At 46.0% G+C, this 23,915-nt stretch overlaps 1 protein-coding gene across 1 annotated transcript in view; it reads right to left on the reverse strand.

The window, feature by feature from the left end:
- Positions 1-23,915, reverse strand: part of ANKRD29 (ankyrin repeat domain 29) — a 54,365-nt gene that overhangs the window by 26,265 nt on the left and 4,185 nt on the right. The window contains exons 2-5 of the mRNA XM_066352613.1: positions 18,524-18,607; positions 10,967-11,077; positions 5,504-5,602; positions 71-169 (exon numbers count right to left, since the gene is read on the reverse strand). Coding sequence (XP_066208710.1) covers positions 71-169; positions 5,504-5,602; positions 10,967-11,077; positions 18,524-18,607 — 393 coding nt within the window. The remainder of the gene's footprint in view (positions 1-70; positions 170-5,503; positions 5,603-10,966; positions 11,078-18,523; positions 18,608-23,915) is intronic.

Consider the following 23,915-nt stretch of genomic DNA (forward strand, 5'->3'; position numbering starts at 1 on the left):
TGAAGAGAAAGGAACACTCATGATTGCTGAAATTCATCACTAGGGTATATAATCAAGAAAGTTCTCTTACTTTGGTCCTAAATTCAGTGGATGCTCCAAATCCAAAGAGATATCTCACGACGTCATTATGGCCTTGCTGGGCAGCGAAGAACAGGGCAGTCGTACCTGACTGGGAGAAAGAGAGGCTGGCTTTAAAAGACAATGCATTTGGGCCCTGGCCGGTTGGCTCAGCAGTAGAGCGTCGGCCTGGCGTGCGGGGACCCGGGTTCGATTCCCGGCCAGGGCACACAGGAGAAGCGCCCATTTGCTTCTCCACCCCCCCCCTCCTTCCTCTCTGTCTCTCTCTTCCCCTCCTGCAGCCAAGGCTCCATTGGAGCAAAGATGGCCCGGGTGCTGGGGATGGCTCCTTGGCCTCTGCCCCAGGCACTAGAGTGGCTCTGGTCGCGGCAGAGTGACGCCCCGGAGGGGCAGAGCATCGCCCCCTGGTGGGCAGAGCGTTGCCCCTGGTGGGCGTGCCGGGTGGATCCCAGTCGGGCGCATGCGGGAGTCTGTCTGACTGTCTCTCCCCGTTTCCAGCTTCAGAAAAATACAAAAAATAAAAAATAAAAAAAATAAAAAATAAAAGACAATGCATTTGATTTATACATTTGCAAACAAACAAAACAGTAGCTTTGCATATAATAAATACTTCTAGCCTAGGAAGAGGCCATGTTGGAACTGATGATTCTCTTTGATCAGAGAAGTGACAAGATGAAAAGAAAACTTTATTCTTGGTGTTGTGAAATGAATAGTGGGCTTCCAAAAGATGAATATTTTCATCCTAATTCCTGGAACTTGTGAATATTTCTTATATGGCACAAGACGTGATTAAGTTAAGGATTTTGAGAAGTGGAGCTTATCTGGGCGGGGCCTAAATCCAATGACAAATGTTCCATATAAGAGTTAGGCAGAGAGATATTTGACACAGAAAAGAGACACAGGCAATGTGACCATAGAGGCAAAGATTGGAGTGATGGAGCCACAAGCCATAAATGCCAACAGTTTCCAGATGCTGGTAGGGGTAAAGAATAAACTCTCCACCCTGGCCGGGTAGCTCAGTTGGTTCAAGCATCATCCCGATACACCAAGGTTGTGGGTTTGATTCCCAGTCAGGGCACATATAAGAAACAACCAGTGAGTGCATGAATAGGTGGAACAACAAATTAATGTTTCTCACCCTCTCTGTCCTTTCTTTCTCATCTCTCTCTTAAATCAATCAATCAATTTTATTTTTTAAAGGAGAAACTCTCCTCAGCCCTGACCGGGTGACTCAGTGGATAGAGCGTCATCCCGGCGCGCTGAGGTCGTGGGGCCATCCCTGGGCAGGGCACATATGGGAAGCAACCCATGAGTGCACAGCTAAATGGAGCAACTAAGTGGAACGACAAGTTGATGTTGTTCTCTCTCTCTCCCACCCTACCTCTCCCTCTCTCAAATCAATGGAAAAATTCAGAATAAACTCTCCTCTGGAGCCCCCAGAGGGCACATGGCCCTGTGAACACTTTGAGTTTTCTTGTGTTCAGAACAAAGAGAGTATACATTTCTGTTGTTTTAAGCCACTCGGTTTGAGGTGATTTGTTACAGCGGCCCTGGGAGACTACTACGCTTGGTGTGGCTCTTGGGGAATGCCGGCAATCATTCCTATGGGGAAGGAGTCTCATAGTGGCCTGGTGACAACATTGATTGCCCCACAATAGAAAGCTATCTGTGCAAGAAAGAACCTAAGAAATTTCCGCAAATGGGCTCAAAATACTTCCCCTGATAGGACCCATTAACAAGAAATAGTATGACTGCAACTTTAAACTTATCAATGATATTCTGATACACAATTTAGAGCATCCTTTCTCCACAGGCATTTTTAAAAACCCACCTAAAGATTGGTATCCAAATCATTGTATAATCTGAGCAAAATATATATTGCCCACTGATGTGGGCAATATATATTTTTCACATAAAGATGCTAAGGCTACACTTTCCCAGACACAGTGAAAACCAACTGGGAGTATCAGGTGGTGGGTTCTCGTCTCGGTGTGCCAAGCCAGGGAGAGCATGTCCTATTGGTTACTCATCACTCTGAGTCTTGTTCCTAAGGGTGTGTGCGTGTATGTGGGCGACGGGACCAGTGAGGCCCGCCACTGTGGTAGGCATGTGCTAACATCTTCCCAGACATAACCCTCTGTCTCAGGCTTGCACCCAACCAAACTCTGCCGCAGGAAGGAAGGCACAGGTGACATGACCATTCACAGAGCCTTCCTGCCTGTAAGGCAGAAGTGAGTTTCTCTTTGGTTCTCACAGAAACAAGTGGAAAGTATGTACTCAAAGTGGGAAAGTGAAATATTGTCTTTCTTACAGTGGAGGATGGATGCTGGGTTCCAGAAACTTAAGCTTTTATAAAGCCCGGATGTAGACACTAAGCTAGAATAGCAAAACTCTCATCTTAAAAGACATTAATTTTACAGACTACCAAAGATTGTTTCTAGGTGTTATTTCTTCATTAAGAAAAAGGGTGTCTCAATAAGCTTTCTTTGATAGATTAATTTAAAACATCATATTTACAGCAGTTGGAGCCAATTTTGGGACATATATACTATTAATTATCGTGCACATGAAAATAGCAACCTGTAGACAACAGGAGCTAGACTTCAGTCTGTAATGTGAAGAAAGGTCTTAAACGAATGGGCTTTAGTCCTGAAAACAGGGCTTCATAACAACCACATGGGAAACTTCTATGTCTGAGAGTGTCACCCAGCCAATATTGCTGGTTCTCTAGAGCATTGGTCCCCAACCTGTTTTGGGCCACGGACCGGTTTAATGTCAGAAAATATTTTCACGGACCAGCCTTTACGGTGGGACGGATAAATGTATCATGTGACCAAGACAGGCGTCAAGAGGGAGTCTTAGACAGATGTAACAGGGAATCTGGTCATTTAAAAAAAATAAAACATTGTTCAGACTTAAATATAAATAAAATGGAAATAATGTAAGTTATTTATTCTTTCTCTGTGGACCGGTACCAAATGGCCCACGGACCACTACCGGTCCATGGCCCGGGGGCTGGGGACCACTGCTCTAGAGCAATGGCTTTCCAGGGCCATTAGTTTCTTGTTTGCCTTTCTAGCAAGCTCTGGGTGTCTAGATGGCCAAATGAAGAAGACAGTGGCAGGCACTTTTTTGGGAAACAAATATTCTGATATTGTGAAATGGATTACAAATGCACCAAGGTCGAAGTCTGCTATATGAATAAGTTCCACATCGCTGCTAAGCACACCCTCACTCCCTTTCAGATTCCAAAACCTGTGGGGTGAGGTCGGGGCCCATTGTCCCATACTTCCCTGGCCTGAGGGGACCACCAGGAGATTACATAGCATCATCATCTGAGCCACACAGGTTACCTCCAGATGTGGTACACTTTGGTAAGTCTTCAAGGGCCACTGGGTTCAATGTATAATAGTTTACCTCCAAGAACTTTAGCTGAGCAATTGGAACCAAACAGACAAGTAAAAAAACATATATTGGCTGGAAATCAAACAAATGTTTCTCTTCTCCTCCCAGCTTTCTCAGGTGTTCTAAAGATATTTGGGGCATGTTGAACTTGCCTTTAAGGATAAATTTTTGAGTAAGCAGAGCTGGATCATATTGTTTTTATTAGAGAAAATCTGTCTCTTCTTTAAAGTTAATACAAACAAAGACTGGAGAGATGGAAAATAAAAAGATTAGGGTAATTTTAAACTATAATTCCAAATGGGCCAAAACATTTTCTTTCAAGAAGAAAATTAGCTGCTGAAGTGAAGGACCTAAAACAATAACCCCGTGTTATGGAAATTGCTGAGAAGAATCCATCTGTGAGGAGAGCGATTGGATTTGCTGTAGTCTGCACAGCTCCTCCCAGTCTTGCTGATCCAGGGTGACAGAGAACCAGACTTCAGAGTCTACCTGTTAAGTGTCCCTCTCCTGTGGTTCATGGCCAAGGCAACAGCCAGAGGGGAGGTAACACTCCTAGACACCCCTGGAATATCTAGCCCAGGGGTCCCCAAACTTTTTACACAGGGGGCCAGTTCACTGTCCCTCAGACCATTGGAGGGCCAGACTATAAAAAAAAAACTATGAACAAATCCCTATGCACACTGCACATATCTTATTTTAAAGTAAAAAAACAAAACGGGAACAAATACAATATTTAAAATAAAGAACAAGTAAATTTAAATCAACCAACTGACCAGTATTTCAATGGGAACTATGCTCCTCTCACTGACCACCAATGAAAGAGGTGCCCCTTCCGGAAGTGCGGCGGGGGCCAGATAAATGGCCTCAGGGGGCCGCATGTGGCCTGCGGGCCGTAGTTTGGGGACCCTTGATCTAGCCCTTTCACATGGGGCATCTTAATAGGCTCCACACAAGGTGGCAGTCCAGTCTGGCAGACAAGATGGATTGCTGGATGAAAGTCTGATCAATGAATCTTCTTTTCTGAAAGAACTGTAGGGCAGGCCTTGGAGCAGGAGTGGATCCAGTCTGGTTTGGAGCTTACCCCCAAATGCCCATCTCAGGTCCGAGTCAGTGTGGACTGACTGCGCATGTGTCTCCATTAAGGTTAATTTCTCGGGCCCTATGTTGTTTTGAAAATACACAAACCCTCCTCAGACCTGAAAGTATGTTGAAATGTCCTAGCTTCCCATTGCTCCTTTACATGGGACCAAGAATGGATCCTCTGGCCAAATTAGACTCCCAAGATTGCCCTTGAAAGAAGTGAGGGAACAGGCTCACGTGTTAGTCCAATGCTCGCTACATGGATTTGGGAGGGATAGCTTGTTTACTACATAGTTAGGCAGAGGAGTCCTCTGAAAACATGGTTTGGTGGGGATGGTTGAGATAGCCTACAAGTGAGCCTCATTAAGAACAGGTTGGTGACACAAACCTTCTAAAAATATAATGATCTCTATGAAAATCCTATGAATTCCATAGCAGCTCATTCCAAGGGAAGAAGGAAGAACTGACTTCAGCTTGGGTCAAAATGTTTGGTGCTTAAGGAATGTGCTTAGAGGTCTGGTTACTTAGACGGCAACACACGCCTGAGAAGATATGTTCAACTGAAGTACCACCAATGATCAGTCTGTGGGCCTTATTTTAGGCACAAGGTCTGCAGTCTGGGCGTTGGTGTCCGGCAGGAGAAAAGCAATGATTACTTTTGCCTAACCTATGGTGGTGCAGTGGATAAAGCGTTGACCTGGAGCCCCATGGTCACTGGTTTGAAACCTCTGGCTTGCCTGGTCAAGGCACATGTGGGAGTGGATGCTTCCTGCTCCTCTCCCTTCTCTCTCTTTTTCTCTCTCTGTCTCTCCCCCCCCCCACCAAAATGAATTTTTTAAAAAAGCAATGATTACATTTGCCCTCCTTAACAATTCACTACTGTGAAAATGTCAAGGCTCTGTCAGCTGTCATTCTTATTCAAGTACAAAACTTGACCTACCTCTCTCTGGAGATTGATGTCTGCTCCTTGGAGAACGAGTTCCTTCACACAGTCTATGTGACCGGCATAGGAGGCGACCATGAGGAGCGTGGTGCCATACTGGAGGGAGGAGACGGATGGACAGTTAGGCCATCATGGGTCAGAGAGAGTCCTACACAGGCTGCAGAGATGTCAGCTTCACTCAGGGCACATCCAAGCACAAAATTTCTTGCAGTGACAGAAGTGTCTTATGAATAATCTTATAATACAGACTAGATGCAGAAAAAGCAAAGTGACAATTGCTGAGGCTGCAATTTTCAATTTAAAAATTTACTTCTTCCATTACCTTCAGAAATGCCGTCCAAGTGAGACACATTACTGCATTCTAAAGCAGCAATGATGTAACGGTTTAATTTTGATTCATGGTAAATGATTCCTGAGCCAAAATACTGATATTAATTAAAAAAAAGGGGGGGGTGTTAAATGGTACCAGTTGGTTTTCTGGGTTTGGAAGTCTTTATCCACAAACTGATTTGGGTAGAAAGGAACTGTGATGAAATATGTCCAAGTTGCTGACAATACCTGGGGCTCATTTACTTCATCTTTTTTTTTCTTTTTTCTTTTCTTTTCTTTTCTTTTTTTTTTTTGTACTTTTCTGAAGCTGGAAACGGGGAGAGATAGTCAGACAGACTCCCGCATGCGCCCAACCGGGATCCACCTGGCACGCCCACCAGGGGCAACGCTCTGCCCACCAGGGGGCGATGCTCTGCCCCTCCGGGGCGTCGCTCTGCCGTGACCAGAGCCACTCTAGCACCTGGGGCAGAGGCCAAGGAGCCATCCCCAGTGCCCGGGCCATCTTTGCTCCAATGGAGCCTCGGCTGCGGGAGGGGAAGAGAGAGACAGAGAGGAAGGAGGGGGTGGGAGTAGAGAAGCAAATGGGCGCTTCTCCTATGTGCCCTGGCCGGGAATCGAACCCAGGTCCCCTGCACGCCAGGCCGACGCTCTACCGCTGAGCCAACCGGCCAGGGCTACTTCATCTTTAATATGAGGGGTTGGACAGGGTGATCACCAAGGTCTCCTCCAGCTTTCAGATTCAACGACATGAGGTGTACCATCTGACCTGGATCCCTCCAATTCAAATGCACTTTTGTAGTTTAATTAATAGTTGTTTTCAAAAACTTGAAACTGTAATCTGAACCACCATTTCTATAGACTCAGCAACCTGCCTTCCAGGAATGGATGACAAGAGACAGATGGTTCTGCAGATGAGGAAGGCTCTCTAGGTTAGGGGCATAAGTGGCTCTTAGGAGCATCATATAATTTGTATCTGTGGGATTTTGTAGGAAGGCAGTAGAGCTCAGTGGTCACTGACAGTATAAGCTTGGGTGGGTAAGCTACCATTTCAAAGGCTCTTTCTCCTCATCTGTAAAATGGAAAATAATGAAAGGATCTGCCTGATTAAATTAAATGGGAAAAACAGATAACTCAGGCAATAGGCTTAGCATAGTGATGTTAGATATTAATTCAGTACATGTTAGATATTACAATAGTATCATAACAGTTCAGTAAATGTTAGATTATCATCTGGCTTTTGTTGACTTTTGTGAATATCAACACTACTTTTGGAAGTCTTGTTTTCTCTGTGGAGTCAAGAAAAGCTAATGATTTCATAGAAGTGCTGTATAATACTTTCTATACCCTCTGTGACTGTATTTGGCATCTCAAGGTAGGAACTTCGTGTAGGCAACATTATCCATTTTTAAGATGAACTTCTTTCTCCACATTTTCCAAGATTGGAGTGGCAAGCTTGGTGTTACTAACTTCCTCTTGAATGTGAGCAAGTTTTGTTTAGATTGTGGATAGAGGAAACTTTGATTTAAAGCCAGTCTAAACAGACAAGCTACAACTATATTCTTTACATAAGGTGAGAAAAAAAATTTTTTTAATCATGGATCATACTAGTCTCAAAATAAAAATCAATCATGAGCCAGACAGAGGAAGCACACAGACTTAATTTGGATATTTAAAGAAAATGTTCAACTCATCTGTACTAAAGTAAGGAAAGATGAATGAAAGAAGTAAGAAATGCTTCTTTATAGATTGTATTTCAATTCTACATGATGGTCAGTTGAGGAAGAGTCAGAGGTTGAAATAAAGAAAGAAGAGAATGAAGAAGTGTTACCTGTTGATGACTTAAGCTACACAAAAATATTTCTTTTATATTCAAAACCTATTAGCTGGACTGCTATTAATTCTCTAACAATTAGGGTTAGTTCATTTCATTACTTGATGTTGAAATGTCTCTTTTAAAATGACCTGATTTTGAATAGAAGATATAAACGTAGTAAAGGCCACAACCAACAGGATGGAGAAATACATACATTCATACGTCTAAAAAGACTAAAAAAAACTTGCACATCTTTGTGGTGTAAGTGTCAAGAGAGATGAACAAAGCAAAGAATGTAAACATCATTAAAGACAGCATTAATATAGAAACTGAAGATGAATGAGTGTTAGTAAATCAAAGTATTGCCTATTGTGGGTGGCCTAGAGATAATGTGTATTTGTTCTTTACAAAGCTATTTATTGGAGAAGTTTGAACATGGTCATGCTTGAGGTTAGGAGCAGTTGCCAGCAAGGCGTGGGGCCTCTGCTTGCATTCTGTCAGCTATCACAAGCATATAAGGTGATCCTGAGGCTTGGCCAGTGTCCTAGCTTAGAGCTCATTCACCAAAAGAAGAAACTGTCCTGGGACTCGGGCTCCATGTTCAGGTGGCATGTGGGAGAGGCAGGAACCCACCCAGTGAAACTTGGAAAGAACAAAGGCTTGCACTGCTCCCAAACACTTCCCTGCCCCTCCATCGCCACCAGTCTTAGAAGCCCTTTCAAAATAAGAGGGCATCTGAAACTACCATCATTTGCTCCTTTGAGTTAAGAAATCATCTCTCCTGAAAGCTCCTGATAAAATGACTTTTTGTTTTAAACAAGGAGCAACCTAAAAACATATTAGTATCTATTTATAAAAGCAATTTTTGACCAAAATAGCTACGGGGTCACCCAGCAGACACCCAGAGAGAATGTGAGCTCTGAAGGGAAGGGAGATGACCTCTGATGGGGAAGGGGCACTGAGAGGTTGAGTGTGGGTGCTGTTGGGGAGGGAGGAAGATGTGTGTGGCACTGAGGTGAGCCTGGGAAGCTGAAAGTCAGGACAAAGTCAGGCCGTGGCTCAGTGGCAGAGCATCAGCCTGGTGTGGGGAAGTCCTGGGTTCGATTCCCAGTCAGGGCACACAGGAGAAGTGACCATCTGCTTCTCCACCACTCCCCCTTTCTCTTTCTTCACCCCTCCCGCAGCCTGGCTCACTAAAGCAAGTTGGCCTCCGGAGCTAAAATAGCCCGGTTGCCGGTTGCCGAGCAATAGATCAACGGCCCCAGGTGGGCACAGCATCGTCTGGTAGGGGCTGGTGGAGTGGATCCAGTAGGTGCGCATGTGGGAGTCTGTCGCTCTACCTCTTCGCCTCTCATTTAATAAAAAAGTCAAAGTGGTGTCTGAAAAGGGGTGGCTTGAAGAAAAAGGGGGAAAGTGGTCATCAACATGGTCAGCGGATGAGGGCACAATGAAAACCAGCGTCCCTACCCCAGTTTTGCCCAGTAAGACCCAAGTAAGTTTGGGATGGCCAGTATACAGATGCCCAAGACCCTATATTAGTTTGGGTCCTGGCAATGAACAGACGGTACATTCAAACTGGGATAACTGGAAGAAAGTTTAACAAAGAGACTATTTATGAAGCTGTGCCTAGGGTGTGGGGACACTGTAGAGCAGTGGTTTCAATCTTTTTACACTTGGGGACCGATGAAAACAGGAGAATTATTTCAGGGATCGCTAAGGCAGAAATCACTCTGAGCATAAGTGAATTCAGCTAAGATCTCTGGGTCTATAATCTTCATACAACTTCAGGGTAGTGAACTCTTTCACAGGCTAGCATGAAATTTCTGCAGAATTGTACCGGTCAGCAGACTGGCGGTTGAAAAACAGTAATAACGAATGGTTTAGCACTGGAAGCTAGTAACAGCGGGCTTTCCACCCCCTCCAGCCCAGGCCTGAAGGCACAACAGGAGGCAGTGGCTTCCAGGACGCTGCTGCCAGACAGTGCAGTAAGGGCAGGGGGCACTGGGTTCCCAACCCAGTAAGGGCGTGAATGTATCTGGAGGAGCAAACCCAAGATGCCCTGTCCTTCTACCCTCTGACTCCTGTAAATGCTCCCACTGGCTAAACCCAACCGGAAGCCAGAGGGAGGCAAGTCCGCTGGGCCAGGCCACACAGTTCAGATGGCTGGCGCTCAGGGACGCCGAAGGGCGTGACTGTATCTGGAGGAGCAAACCCAAGGTGCCCTGCCCCAATGCCTCCAGCGGATGCACTGGAGCACATGCTGGTGTCCCCCTCAGGCTGGGGGCTGACCTCAATAACCAAATTTATGCAATAAAAGCTGGAAATGGCACATCCTGCTTTCAGGAAAATAAGGCTCCTTTGACAAACATTTTTATTTAAATCTTAAAATAGGCCCTGGCTGGTTGGCTCAGTGGTAGAGCGTCGGCCTGGCGTGCGGGGGACCCGGGTTCAATTCCCGGCCAGGGCACACAGGAGAAGCGCCCATCTGCTTCTCCACCCCCCTCTCCTTCCTCTCTGTCTCTCTCTTCCCCTCCCACAGTCAAGGCTCCATTGGAGCAAAGATGGCCCGGGCGCTGGGGATGGCTCCTTGGCCTCTGCCCCAGGCACTAGAGTGGCTCTGGTCGCGGCAGAGCGACACCCCGGAGGGGCAGAGCATCACCCCCTGGTGGGCAGAGCATCGCCCGTGGTGGGCGTGCTGGGTGGATCCCGGTCGGGCGCATGCGGGAGTCTGTCTGACTGTCTCTCCCCGTTTCCAGTTTCAGAAAAATACAAAAAAAAAAAAATCCTAAAATCAAAACATCTCTGCTCTCTCTTCCTCATCTGAGGTTCTTCTTGTCCCAAGAGATGTGGAGAAGTCCTCCTGATTACAGAGAAATCATTACCTCTAGCCGGGGAGGAAGGGCCCCTTAGTGACGTCTGCCCTGGGCAGTGTATTGATGTCTGCAAAGGTAAGGAGAGGATGACAGGTTCGGGGAGGCTCCCGTTTCTCATCTCTCTTCCCCTTCTGCTCTAAACGATCTCCACCTTTTCATGAAAGCAGCTGGTTTGAATTCTCTGAGTAAACACCCATTCCTTCTTGGCATCTGCCAGTTCTGATTCCTGGTGAAGTGCCTCTTCCCCTATTGTGGCCTCCTTCTGTTTTATGTGTCTAAAATGTTTCCCCAATACATTGTTAAGTTCACCGCAGCAGTTTGGACTTTTTGAAAAGGACAAAGCAAGCAACCACACGAATGAGTGGATAAGCACTGTTCAGGGAGATGTATCGGGAAGTGCACTCGTGCTCTGGGCATGCGTATACCGAACGAGTCCATGCGTACACTGTCCCTGCAGTCCACGTCCACCCGGCCGCTGTTCAACAGGAGCCTGAGCAGGGCCAGGTTTCCTCTCCTCGCTGCCCAGAACGCAGCATTGGCAAGTGGAGTTTCCTTCTGCAGAAGCAAAACGAAACAGGATCTTAAAATCAACAGTAGTTAACACGACCACATCTACGCAGAGATAGACCATTCAAAGAGCAGAATTTCCAGATGTGTTGTATCGTTTGCAAGATTGCGCCTCTACAATACCGTATTTCCCCAAGTATAAGACTCTCCAACGTATAAGACACACCTTAATTCTGGAGCCCAAAATTTGAAAAAAAAAAAGTATTACATAAAGTAACTGAACTCAAGTTTTATTCATCATAAAATTTATACAACTCCTCATCACTGTCAAAACTCCTGTCCATTAGCACGTCCTCATCTGTGTCTGAGGACAAATCACTGTCTGCATATATTGCCTCGTCCTTAATTCCGTCTATGGCATTTGAAATGCCACACTTCTACAACCACTGTATAAAACGTGCCGTTTTTAGACCCCAAATTTTTCGGAAAAAAGTGCAACTAATACATGGGGAAATACGGGTAAGTAACCGTCGTATACTGGGTTATAGAACGCACTGTTTTGTAGCAGACACCTGAGCCCCAGTGCTGTTTCTGAAGAGCAAGCTGTTGATACACAGCACTATTAATACACTGTTTCCCACCAATGTACTCACTTTCCTGCCTCTGTGTCTTTGTTCGCTGCTTCCTTTTTGCTTGGAATGAGTTTTTCCCCATCCTTCAAGGCCAAGGCTGTTGAAATGCTATTTCCTCCCTGAAACGCTACCAAATCTCTCTTCACCTTTAAGCAGAGAAAACTGCTCCCAAGTCTGACCTCCCAAAGGAGTTTACCAGCACATTTCCTACGTCCTCCACAGTTTCTACCCAATTCCCGCTGACTGGGTAAAGACCTCACTTTCTTGCCATCTAATTTTCTTCGCTTCATCTGGAACCTGCCAGAGGTTCCAGGTTAGAACCAGGAACTCTGAACAGAAACCCTTGTTACACGTTCTTCTGTGGATCTTTCATGCTGGGTTATTTCAAGGTTGCAAAGTTAATGTTGGAACCAGGCCTATGGAAGGAATAGAGCTGGAAGACAGTTCTCCAGAATGAGAGGCAGAGTTGACTGCTGTACAACGCCCTTCTCTAAAACTGTGATTTGGATTCGTAGAGAACAGTCGCAGTGGGGGCAGAGCGGAGAGACAGGCTTAGAACCAGACAGCTCTGCATTTCAAGCCCAGCCCTGCACTACAAGCCTGGCCCTGATGGGTCTCCGTTTCCTCATGCTTAGGTGGAGATAACATTACCCACCTTGTAGTTTAAAACAAGGATTAAATGATGCACATTCACAGCGGGACCCAACACATCATAAATGCTTACCTATGTGAGTTTCTTTCCCTCTCTCTCCTTTTCTTTACAAAGTTAGAATCAACAGGCGAAATTAAACTCGGAGTATTGGTACTACTAATAAATAAATGATTTTTGCTGGTCTCAGAAAATTTTCTAGTATTCAGATTGTTTAACAAAAAGACTTTTAGGCCCTGGCCGGTTGGCTCAGCGGTACAGCGTCAGCCTGGCGTGCGGGGGATCCAGGTTCGATTCCCGGCCAGGGCACACAGGAGAGGCGCCCATTTGCTTCTCCACCTCCCCCTCCTCCTTCCTCTCTGTCTCTCTCTTCCCCTCCTGCAGCCAAGGCTCCACTGGAGCAAAGATGGCCCAGGCGCTGGGGATGGCTCCTTGGCCTCTGCCCCAGGTGCTAGAGTGGCTCTGGTCGCGACAGAGCGACGCCCCGGAGGGGCAGAGCATCGCCCCCTGGTGGGCAGAGCCTCGCCCCTGGTGGGCGTGCCGGGTGGATCCCGATCAGGCGCATGCAGGAGTCTGTCTGACTGTCTTTCCCCGTTTCCAGCTTCAGAAAAATACAAAAAAAAAAAAAAAAAAAAAAAGACTTTTGAGGGGAGGCTTGAAACACCTACATGACCCAAAAGGCCCTTTATGCAATGTCTCTTAAGTATATGGGTAAGGTATTCAATACAACACCTATACCATACCTAACTTAACAACGCTAAGTTAAAGAGAGGACACCCACAACTTAAGCTACTCCTACGGAGCCGGTGCCAGCGGGTATGTGTGAGGATTTCATTCCGGAGAACTCAGCACAGACACACCTGGGCTCGTGTACACTGCCGGGTGAGAGCACGGCCAAGCGGGAAGCGATAAGCAGGGTTACACACATACTTTACATAGTTTCCTTGTTCAGTGAGGAGAACACAAAAACCCATACTTTGAATAGTTTCCTGGCTCAGTTAGGAAGGAAAAAAAAATTCACTTCACATTCCAGGTGAACAATTTGCTTTTTCTGAAGGTGTAAATTTTACTGTCCCAGGCGTTTTTGAGCCAAACTGTAATGGTGCTGTTCACACCCAGCGTTTGTGGCTTCTGTACCAGGTTGGGTCTGATGTTATCGTTGTTCTTAACTGGGGGAAGTAATAGCAAGGTGGGTTTGACTTGTCTGATACATCACGAAACAATGCCCTTTTAATAAAGACATTGCACAAGGCCAAAATGAAGTTTGGGAGGGTACGGTAAGAAGAGAATTTAATATGCACTATGGAACAGCTCTGCTGGCTTTTCCTGAAACATGAAAACTTTAGTAATAAACTGTACAACATTTGCAGTGATTTTGTTTCACATTAATCCAGGGGTCTCAAACTCGCGGCCCGCCAAACAATTTTGTGCCGCCCGCAGACTAATCCACGAAGTTCAAAATATTTTGGATAAAATTAAGTAAGCCTAGGGGCCTACTTGTATTTTTCATTTCTCTAGCATCCTAGCTAGATATTAGCTTAGTTAACAGCAGCTGTGATGCGAACTACAGTTTCTGGTCGTTTTGTGACACTGAGTAAACTGCATGTACGATTGTGCTTGTTGTACTGATTTTTTTTTGTTTTCAACTGCAGTGAGAAAAGTGTTGCGTAACAGTTGCCTTTTGTAGACCTAGTGCGGCCCACCGAACGGCTGTGATCTTGCTCTGCGGCCCACATGCTGAGTTGAGTTTGAGACCCCTGCATTAACCCCAAATAACTTTCAAAAACCGTCAGCAAACCACAATCTTCTGTTGCCATCCAGAGCTCTCCAGCCAGGAGCCTCCCCTGCCTGCAGGATGGCCCTGAGCTTCCTCTCTGCTCAGGCAACACCTCCTGGTTTCCCATGAAGTTCTACAAAGCAAGCTTTGTGAAAAGCTGTACATATTTCACTTTCCCTCAAGGGCTGGGTATACTGGGAGGTAGAGGAATGGTAGTCAATTTGAGGTAAGAAACAGTTGGGGTCCATGTTCTGACTCTGCTACTTCCCAGCTCTTGGGCAGTGACCGTGGGCAGGTGATTTAACTTCTCTCTGCTCCAGTAAAATGGGAATAATAATAGTAGTGATACTGCTTCTGATGCTGGTTGAAGTGGAGTTTGTGTACGGCAATGGTTCTCAACCTTTCTAATGCCGTGACCCCGCAGTACAGTTCCTCATGTTGCGGTGACCCCAAACCAAAAAATAATTTTGGTGGCTACTTCATAACTGTAATTTTGCTACAGTTATGATTCGGAATGTAAATACCTGATATGCATTATGTATTTTCCGATGGCTTTAGGTGACCCCGCTGGGGTCGCGACCCACAGGTTGAGAACCGCTGGTATACAGTGTCATATGAAAAGCACTGGAGAAGATTAGGCTTTTGCAGTAAGGTTTATTCGGAATTGCAATCGAAGGTTGTTCATAAGTATTCAGTGTCTCATTTCCCTGTTTCACCAAAGAAAAATATCCAGTCTCATCTTCATTAAGATCAGTATGAAGACTAAAGTCCAGATATTCTGTGTCATGGTTTAGCCCATATCAAAGCTTAGTCCAGTCAAGGCGCTGCTCAAAGCCTCTACTTGGGAGATTGTCTGGCTGCCAGCGCACACAGCATGGCTGCTGCGTGGAGACCCCGTGAATGAATGAGTGAGTGGAGCAAGCTTGTTTCCAAGCAGGAGAGAGAGCTTTACTAAGCCTGTGTTTCTATTTTCAGGCTGGAAAGGACTAGCTTTCCTTAAGCTAACCAATCAGTTTTTTAAAAATTTAGTGGGTTCCTCCTGCTAACAAATCAGATCTTTTTTTTTTTTGTATTTTTTCTGAAGTTGGAAACGGGGAGGCAGTCAGACAGATTGTTGCCTGCGCCTGACCAGGATCCACCCGGTATGCCCACCAGGAGGCGATGCTCTGTCCATCTGGGGCGTCGCTCTGCTGCAACCAGAGCCATTCTAGCGCCTGAGGCAGAGGCCACAGAGCCATCCTCAGCACCCAGGCCAACTTTGCTCCAGTGGAGCCTCGACTGCGTGAGGGGAAGAGAGAGACAGAGAGGAAGGAGAGAAGGAGGGGTGGAAAAGCAGATAGGCGCTTCTCCTGTGTGCTCTGGCCGGGAATCGAACCCGGGACTCCTGCACGCCAGGCCAACGCTCTACCACTGAGCCAACCGGCCAGGGCCAGACCCTTCTTTAAGGCTACACTGAAAAACTTCTATGGTCACCATTCTGGCTTCCACATATGCCTTAGAGTGGAAGCAGAGAAGCATCTTTTCCCATTGTCTGGGTATTAATTGGTTTTATTCCCAACGGCTGGACTGAGGTCTCAACGGCACAATGGACTCTGAGGACAAAAAGGGCTAATTAGCCTGTGAAAGTTTTAGCCTTCTGGCAGATTAAGCTACATGGATGTTGCAGTTTCTCACTGAAACAGTCTTTCTAAGTTTTCAATAAATATAATGTCCAACTCCCTTTGCTCTTTCCCCTCAATATCTAGCTACCTGCCTATGTTAAGAGTAGCACTTCCTCATGTGTGGTTAGAAGATTAAATGAGAGAACGCACATAAATGCACTTTGATACAAGAAATCTGGCTATAAATGCACAGCCCTCACAGCTTGTTAAAATATTTGTCCAGGCAAATTCGTTTACTTGCATGTAGTAGGAACACTGGCACTGGCCGGAGGCTAGGACTAAAGGTGCAAGTCACCTGATCACTGCTCCTGCCCAATAGGAAAATACGTCCTGTCCACAGGCATCAGAGTTCTAGGTGCTAGAGTGGGAAGGCAGGTAACTCGTAGGGAGAGCAGAGAATGACCCATTCTACCTGAGGAAGGTAGCCAGGGTTGGCGTCAAGGAGAAGGAATTCTTGGGAAGAGTTCTGAAAGATGAGTAGGGGCCTGAGTGACACGTGTTCCCGGCAGACAGGGTAGCAAGGCAGAGACTCCGTGGAGGCCCCCACCACAGCTGGGAGCATGTCTACCTTGGAAGGGCTGGATGAAGGGCATGAGGAGGCAGAGGGCAGGAGGGGCCTTAGGGTGGATAGTCAGGGCCACACCCTGCAGGATCTGCTGTGCCAAGCTAACAGGGTTTGCACTTTATCCTGGTGGGCATGGGGGAGTCAAGGGAGGGATTTAAGGTGAGGAGAGACCATCTGTTTTGTGTTTCAGAAAGGCCTGTGGCAGCCTCAGGGAGAATGGACTGAGGACTGGATTGGTATCTCCAAGGGTAAGGAGACCACTGCATAGACGGGGCAAGAGATCATGAAGGCCCAAGCTGAGGCGACAACAGTGGGATGACAGGATGACACAACGAGACACACTGAGGAGCTCAACTGTCTTGGTCTGTGAATGCAAGTGCAGGAGAGGGGGAGAGGAGCCTGGACTGACTCCCAGGTTTCTGGTCTGAGTGCCTGATTGATGTGATGTCATCATGAAAGTCAGAAATGACATACAAGAAAGAGGTTTGGGGAGAAATGTTAAGTTCAGCTTTGAATATGCTGTTTCAAATGTCTATGAGGCATCTAGGTAGAAAGGTCTAGCAAAGAAATGAGAAAGTTCTATCACACTGTGGCCAACACATTCTTAGAGGGCAGGAATCTTAAGCTAACACTAAGTGCTTATTCTGTACCAGTTGGTATATTGTCTGCGACACTAGCTCATTTGAGCCTCATCATAGCTCAGTGAAGTGGGTACTGTCACCATGCCACTGCACAGATGAGGAAAGTGGGAAGTGACAAGCAGGCTTCAGTTGCAGGCGGGCTGGTCCTTGGGGCTGCTCTTGCAGCCCTCACATTATCCTGCCTCCTGCAGACAGCAAGGAATAGGCAGCAGGAATCAATGAACTCCTTCCTATCCTCATTCCAACCTCCTCTGCTGCCAAGACACAAAGTCCCCTGACCTTCCTTCTCTTTGGGGTCTATATATCATGTTGCCTGAGTAACACCAAACCTTCTTGGGTACAATATGCACACAATCATAAAAGCTGTGGCGTGGACCGGGGGCAAGCCCTTTCATCTTTAAAGGGGACAATGCATGTGAAAGTGCTTCACACGATTGTAAAGCACTTTCCAACTTGTGCTATGACTATTACACCTCTTTCTTGATTGTTCTCATCTCTACAAGGCCAGTGAGCCTTGTTCAGGTTTGTTGGTTGCCATATTATGAGGAACAGTGATGACAACCGATGTTCAGACCTTGCTGTGTATCAACCAGTGTGCTAAGCACATTCACTGCTCTGATGCACTATGTTCCAGCACAACCTCATCAGGTGTTATTATTACTTTCATTTTTAAGATGAGGGAACTGAGGCCAAGAAGTGAATTATGCAAGTTCATACAGTTAGGAAGAAACAGAGCCAGGATTCTAACCCATGTCTCTTTCTGTCTAGAGTTTACCCTGTGAGAAAAAATGAACATAAACTTCCACATATGCCATATTTTCTTCTCTTTCTCCCCTTCATTTACTGCCAGAATTCTGGCTCATGCACAGCTCATTAGCACATTACCAGAAATTAAGTACAGGAAGGAAGGATAGAGGAAACACTGAAGGGAAATTGTTATTTGTTGTAAAGCCAGTAGCCATGGCCACCATCACAGCAGCCTGGCCAATGCAGGTTCGCATTTGATTTGGACAGACGGTAATGAAACAATGGAGCCAAGAACTGGTGGGCCATTAGCTTTATTTCTAGCTTGCACCCGGCAGGCAAGAAATACACACAGTGGGAAAACACTTCCCTTTCCATTCAGGGCTCCCAAAGCCACTGACTTATCTGAGTTTCCTAGAATCAAAGGTTTCTAGCTCACCAGCCTTATCACCTCTGTTCCCCATCTCCTTCTCTCTGCACAAACTCTGCACAAACTGGCTTCTCCTTCAGCACTCCGCCATCTTGGCTGCCTCTCCTCTCTTCCATGTGGCGTTTCTCTGCTCTCCTCTCTAATGCTAATCTCAGGAACCTAGAGAGAGCAAGCTCCCGGTCTGCCCCATTTTAAAAATGTGTTTAAAATAATTTTAATTATTGTAAAAATTCGGTCTGCCCCATTTTATAATGTAGAAATCAAAACCTTTAATCCAATATACAAACAAGGAAGTCTCTGATCCAAAGTCACTTATCTGCCTGACCTGTGGTGGCGCAGTGGATAAAGCGTCGACCTGGAATGCTGAGGTCGCCAGTTCAAAACCCTGGGATTACCTGGTCAAGGCACATATGGGAGTTGATGCTTCCTGCTCCTCCCCTCTTCTCTCTCTCTCTCTCTCTCTCTCTCTTTCTCTCCTCCTTCTCTCCTCTCTAAAATGAATAAAGTCTTTAAAAAAAATAAATAATATATTTTAAAAAAAAGTCACTTATCTGAGACATAATGAGATTCCTCATGACAGTGCACCACCCCACATCATGCAATCAGTCAAGGGTGTGGGGAAAAGCTTAGTTTTAAAACTAAGCCTTAAGCTATAACGATCCTGCCTGCTTACAGCCTGTCCCTCAAACCCAGGACTCCCCAAACTTTTTACACAGGGGGCCAGTTCACTGTCCCTCAGACCATTGGAGGGCTGGACTATAAAAAAAACTATAAACAAATCCCTATGCACACTGCACATATCTTATTTTAAAGTAAGAATACAAAACGGGAACAAATACAATATTGAAAATAAAGAACAAGTAAATTTAAATCAACAAACTGACCAGTATTTCAATGGGAACTATGCTCCTCTCACTGACCACCAATGAAAGAGGTGCCCCTTCTGGAAGTGTGGCGGGGGCCAGATAAATGGCCTTGGGGGGCTGCATGCGGCTCGCAGGCCGTAGTTTGGGGACCCCTGCTCAAACCCAATGCAAACTATAAGCGAGTAAACATATATATCATATTTATAAACTTATTTGACCAACATTTGTACAGAACTGGAATTCCAATTAAAAGCCTAGAGTAGAGATTTAAGCTATTGGTTCAACAAAGGGTTTAGAATAACATGGATTTCAGTCATGTCTTAATTCAATCACAGAACGTTTGCTTTGTTCTATAATGTATTTCTCTGATGTCAGAGTCCACAAGAAATAAGGATACAATGAAGGATCGAGAACCCATGTGCAGAAGGATGCTTTTGGTGTATTGCTGGCTATTCTAGTCCACTGTTCCACTTTGTGTTTAAGTACTTGAAAATTTCAGAATGATTAGTAAACTTTATAAAGAAGCCTAACCCTGCATTGTCAGTATTGACTCGCTTCTGTGATAGGAAACCCAAGAGAAAAAAGTGATTTGCCTCAGGCATTGTGCCTTAGAGGTAGGATTTATCGTATTTCCCCATGTATAATATAAGATGCACCCTTTCCCGAAAAATTTCGGGTCTAAAAACTGGGTGCATCTTATAATAGTGGTTGTAGATTTTTTTAACTTGCATTTCCCACTTTTTTGCTGTGGGTCAAATAAGTTTGCAAATACGATGTATATGTTTGCTCGCTTATAGTTTGCATTGAGTGTGGGGGACAGGCTGTAAGCAGGCAGGGTCGTTGTAGCCTAAGTCTTAAAACTAAGCCTTTCCCACCCTTTTGAGGAATCCCATTATGCCTCAGATAAGTGACTTTGTATCAGAGACTTCTTTGTATATTGAATTAAAAGTTCTGATTTCTACACTATAAAATGGGGCAGAGGAGCCCATGCTGGAGGAGAGCAGAGAAAGGCCACATGGAGGAGAGGAGAGGCAGCTGAGATGGCGGAGTGCTGAAGGAGAAGCCAGTGTGTAGAGTTTGTGCAGAGAGAAGGAGATGGGGAACAGAGGTGAATAAGGCTGGTGAGGTAGAACCGTTGATTCTAGGAAACTCGGATAAGTCAGTGGCTTTGGGAGCCCTGAATGAAAAGGGAAGTGTAAAGCCAGTAGCCAGGGCCACCATCACAGCCGCCTGGCCCACGCAGATTCACACTGGATTCGGACAGTCCGTAAAGAAACAACGGAACCAAAAGCTGATGGGCCATTAGCTTTAATTCTAGCTTGCACCCGGCGGGCAGGTAAAAACACACACTGGGCTCCAAAACCCACTCATTGTCAGTGCTCACAAAGCTACTGACTTATCCGAGTTTCCTAGAATCAAAGGTTTCTAGCTCACTAGACTTATTCACCTCTGTTCCCCATCTCCTTCTCTCTGCACAAACTGCACAAACTGGCTTCTCCTTCAGCACTCTGCCATCTTGGCTGCCTCTCCTCTCTTCCACATGGCCTTTCTCTGCTCTCCTCTCTAATGCTAATCTCAGGAACCGAGAGAGAGCAAGCTCCTGGTCGGCCCCACTTTATAGTGCAGAAATCAAAACTTTTAATCCAATATACAAAACAGGGAAGTCTCTGATACAAAGTCACTTATCTGAGGCATGGTGGGATTGTACCACCCCACATCAAAAAGGGTGGGAAAGGCTTAGTCCTAAAACCAAGCCCCAGGCTACAAGGATCCTGCCTGCCCACAGCCCGCCCCCAACACACATTAATATCACCTGGGCGATGTAGGCAGCACCATCTTTAACAAAGTGAGCATAATATATTTTATCTGCCCAACAGGAAGTGTTTTCCCACTGTGTGTATTTCTTGCACCCAGTGGGCAAGAAATACACACAGTGGGAAAATACTTCCCTTTCCATTCAGGGCTCCCAAAGCCACTGACTTATCTGAGTTTCCTAGAATCAAAGGTTTCTACCTCACCAGCCTTATCCACCTCTGTTCCCCATCTACTTCTCTCTGCACAAACTGGCTTCTCCTTCAGCACTCCGCCATCTTGGCTGCTTCTCCTCTCCTCCACATGGCCTTTCTCTGCTCTCTTCCAGCATGGGCTCCTCTGCCCCATTTTATAGTGTAGAAATCAAAACCTTTAATCCAGTATACAAACAAGGAAGTCTCCGATACAAAGTCACTTAGGGTGGGAAAGGCTTAGTCTTAAAACTAAGCCTTAGGCTATAACAACCCGGCCTGCTTACAGCCTGTCCCCAACACCCAATGCAAACTATAAGCGAGCAAACATATATATCATATTTACAAACTTATTTGACCAACTGGGTGATTAAAATATTTTAAAATTTATTGTGCTGATGGTGGCACGATTCTGTGAATATACTAAAGCTGAAGTAAACACTTTAATCAGTGAATTATGTGATCTGTATATCAATAAAGCTATTAAAAAAACATATGGGCCCTGGCCGGTTGGCTCAGCGGTAGAGCGTCGGCCTGGCGTGCCGGGGACCGGGGTTCGATTCCCGGCCAGGGCACATAGGAGAAGCGCCCCTTTGCTTCTCCACCCCCACCCCCCCCTTCCTCTCTGTCTCTCTCTTCCCCTCCCACAGCCAAGGCTCCATTGGAGCAAAGATGGCCTGGGTGCTGGGGATGGCTCCTTGGCCTCTGCCCCAGGCGCTAGAGTGGCTCTGGTCGCGGCAGAGCAACGCCCCAGAGGGGCAGAGCATCACCCCCTGGTGGGCAGAGCTTCGCCCCTGGTGGGCGTGCCGAGTGGATCCGGGTCGGGTGCATGCGGGAGTCTGTCTGATTGTTTCTCCCTGTTTCCAGCTTCAGAAAGAAAAAAACAAACAAAACAAAACATATGGCTTTGTTCACTTATTTTCCTGTGGTTCATCCAAATAATTTCAGCTGATTGGTGAACTGGTGTTGATTATCAGGCAATTTACATACTTTCAGAACAAGGATGAAATAAACAAGTTCCTGTACTTTTGGCCAAGGCAGAGCAGAGGAAACATGGTATTGAGGTGCTTTATCTGCTTGGATAACACATGCTCAAGGAAGACCTGGGTGTTGTTTTTTATCCAGTGATTTCACCTCTATTGTGCTAACCTCCCTTTCTGTGTCAGTCTAACCCCCCCTACCCCAAATTGTGTTCAAATTTTAGCAACCTCAGACCTGAAGAATAAGCTGCTATAAAGTGAAAAACCAATGCCCTGCAATCCGTGAACTTTGTTCCACAAAAAGGCTCAGACCTGCATTCTGAGTTTGCTTTTACTTTAAGGATAATTCTAAAGAACATGTGTCTGTCTTCTCAACCAGATCAAATTAGGAGTTGTCAATCGCAAAAGGGGAAGTTCACCAGACAAAAACCGAAAGCAGAGAGAAGTGACTGCTGACAGCATAAAGGAGGAAGGATAAAAAATGGATGCAGAGGGGTCCAAGTGGTTCAGAAGCAAACAGCCCTATGGTGGTGACTGTGAGTCATCCAGCAGAGGCTAAACTGTGATTTATGATGCTCCGTTCATTCTTCCACAGACTTGGCCAACAGTGCTGGGCCTTTTAGACAAAGGAGACGCAGAGCCTAAGGCCTATGAGCTTTTCATGACCTGTGAAAATGAAACAGTTAATATATGACTTTAAAATCAGTTAATAAAACGACAGTTTTTTTTTTTTTGGATATATGCTTTCTCACAATGTTACTGTGAGCCTTAATGTATTTATTGCTTGTAATAAAATGCATGTCTAAACTAAAAGAGTAAGACTGTTTTTAAAAGGTGTAAAATGTACTATCTTGTCAATTTGTTTAATTGCTAAAATTGGTATTCATGAAATATTAACAACAAAGTAACTTGTAGGTCTGATTTTCCCACTACACTGAAATATTGACTATATGTGGCAACAACAGAAAAATCACAAACAAATGTAAATTAAATATTATTGATGACTAAATAATTTTAAAAGCAATGTTATAAAAATGCTTCAAAAATATACAATAAAAAGTCTCTATTTTTTTTTTTTTTTTTCATTTTTCTGAAGCTGGAAACAGGGAGAGACAGTCAGACAGACTCCCGCATGCGCCCGACCGGGATCCACCCGGCACGCCCACCATGGGGCGACGCTCTGCCCACCAGGGGGCGATGCTCTGCCCATCCTGGGCGTCGCCATGTTGCGACCAGAGCCACTCTAGCGCCTGGGGCAGAGGCCACAGAGCCATCCCCAGCGCCCGGGCCATCTTTGCTCCAATGGAGCCTTGGCTGCGGGAGGGGAAGAGAGAGACAGAGAGGAAAGCGCGGCGGAGGGGTGGAGAAGCAAATGGGCGCTTCTCCTGTGTGCCCTGGCCGGGAATCGAACCCGGGTCCTCCGCACGCTAGGTCGACGCTCTACCGCTGAGCCAACCGGCCAGGGTAAAAGTCTCTATTATTATCATGGGCTGTTTAATGTTTGAAAGGATATGAGGTAGGGCTAATGCTGGTTTAGTCCACTGTCCTGGGACTCTGCCTGTGCCCCACCCCCCACCCACTCCAGCCTTCCCTCTGAGCCTTTTGGAACTTCACAGAAAATCAACTCTTAATCTTAACCTAGGACAGAGTGCTTCTTCTGTCTCCCTGCTGAAAGCTTCCCAGCACCCCTCCCTGGCTGGGGCTGGACCTTCTCCCACACCAGCCCTCGGGTGGGAAACGGGGTTGGGTCCTCCCCACCTGGTTTCCAGACACTGCCTTGTAGTCAGGTATGCAAGTCTCTGCTTTTTCAACACTCAGGCCACTCCACTCATTCTCTGCCTCACCTCACTGGTAGGTGTTGCCGCCTGATCATTCATTCCTTGTTCTTCACTGAAAATGTTGGCACTTCCCTTTCCGCCCAACCCAAAGTTTGACCTT

This window comes from Saccopteryx leptura, chromosome 11 (genome assembly GCF_036850995.1).
Source record: "Saccopteryx leptura isolate mSacLep1 chromosome 11, mSacLep1_pri_phased_curated, whole genome shotgun sequence".
Taxonomy (NCBI): domain Eukaryota; kingdom Metazoa; phylum Chordata; class Mammalia; order Chiroptera; family Emballonuridae; genus Saccopteryx; species Saccopteryx leptura.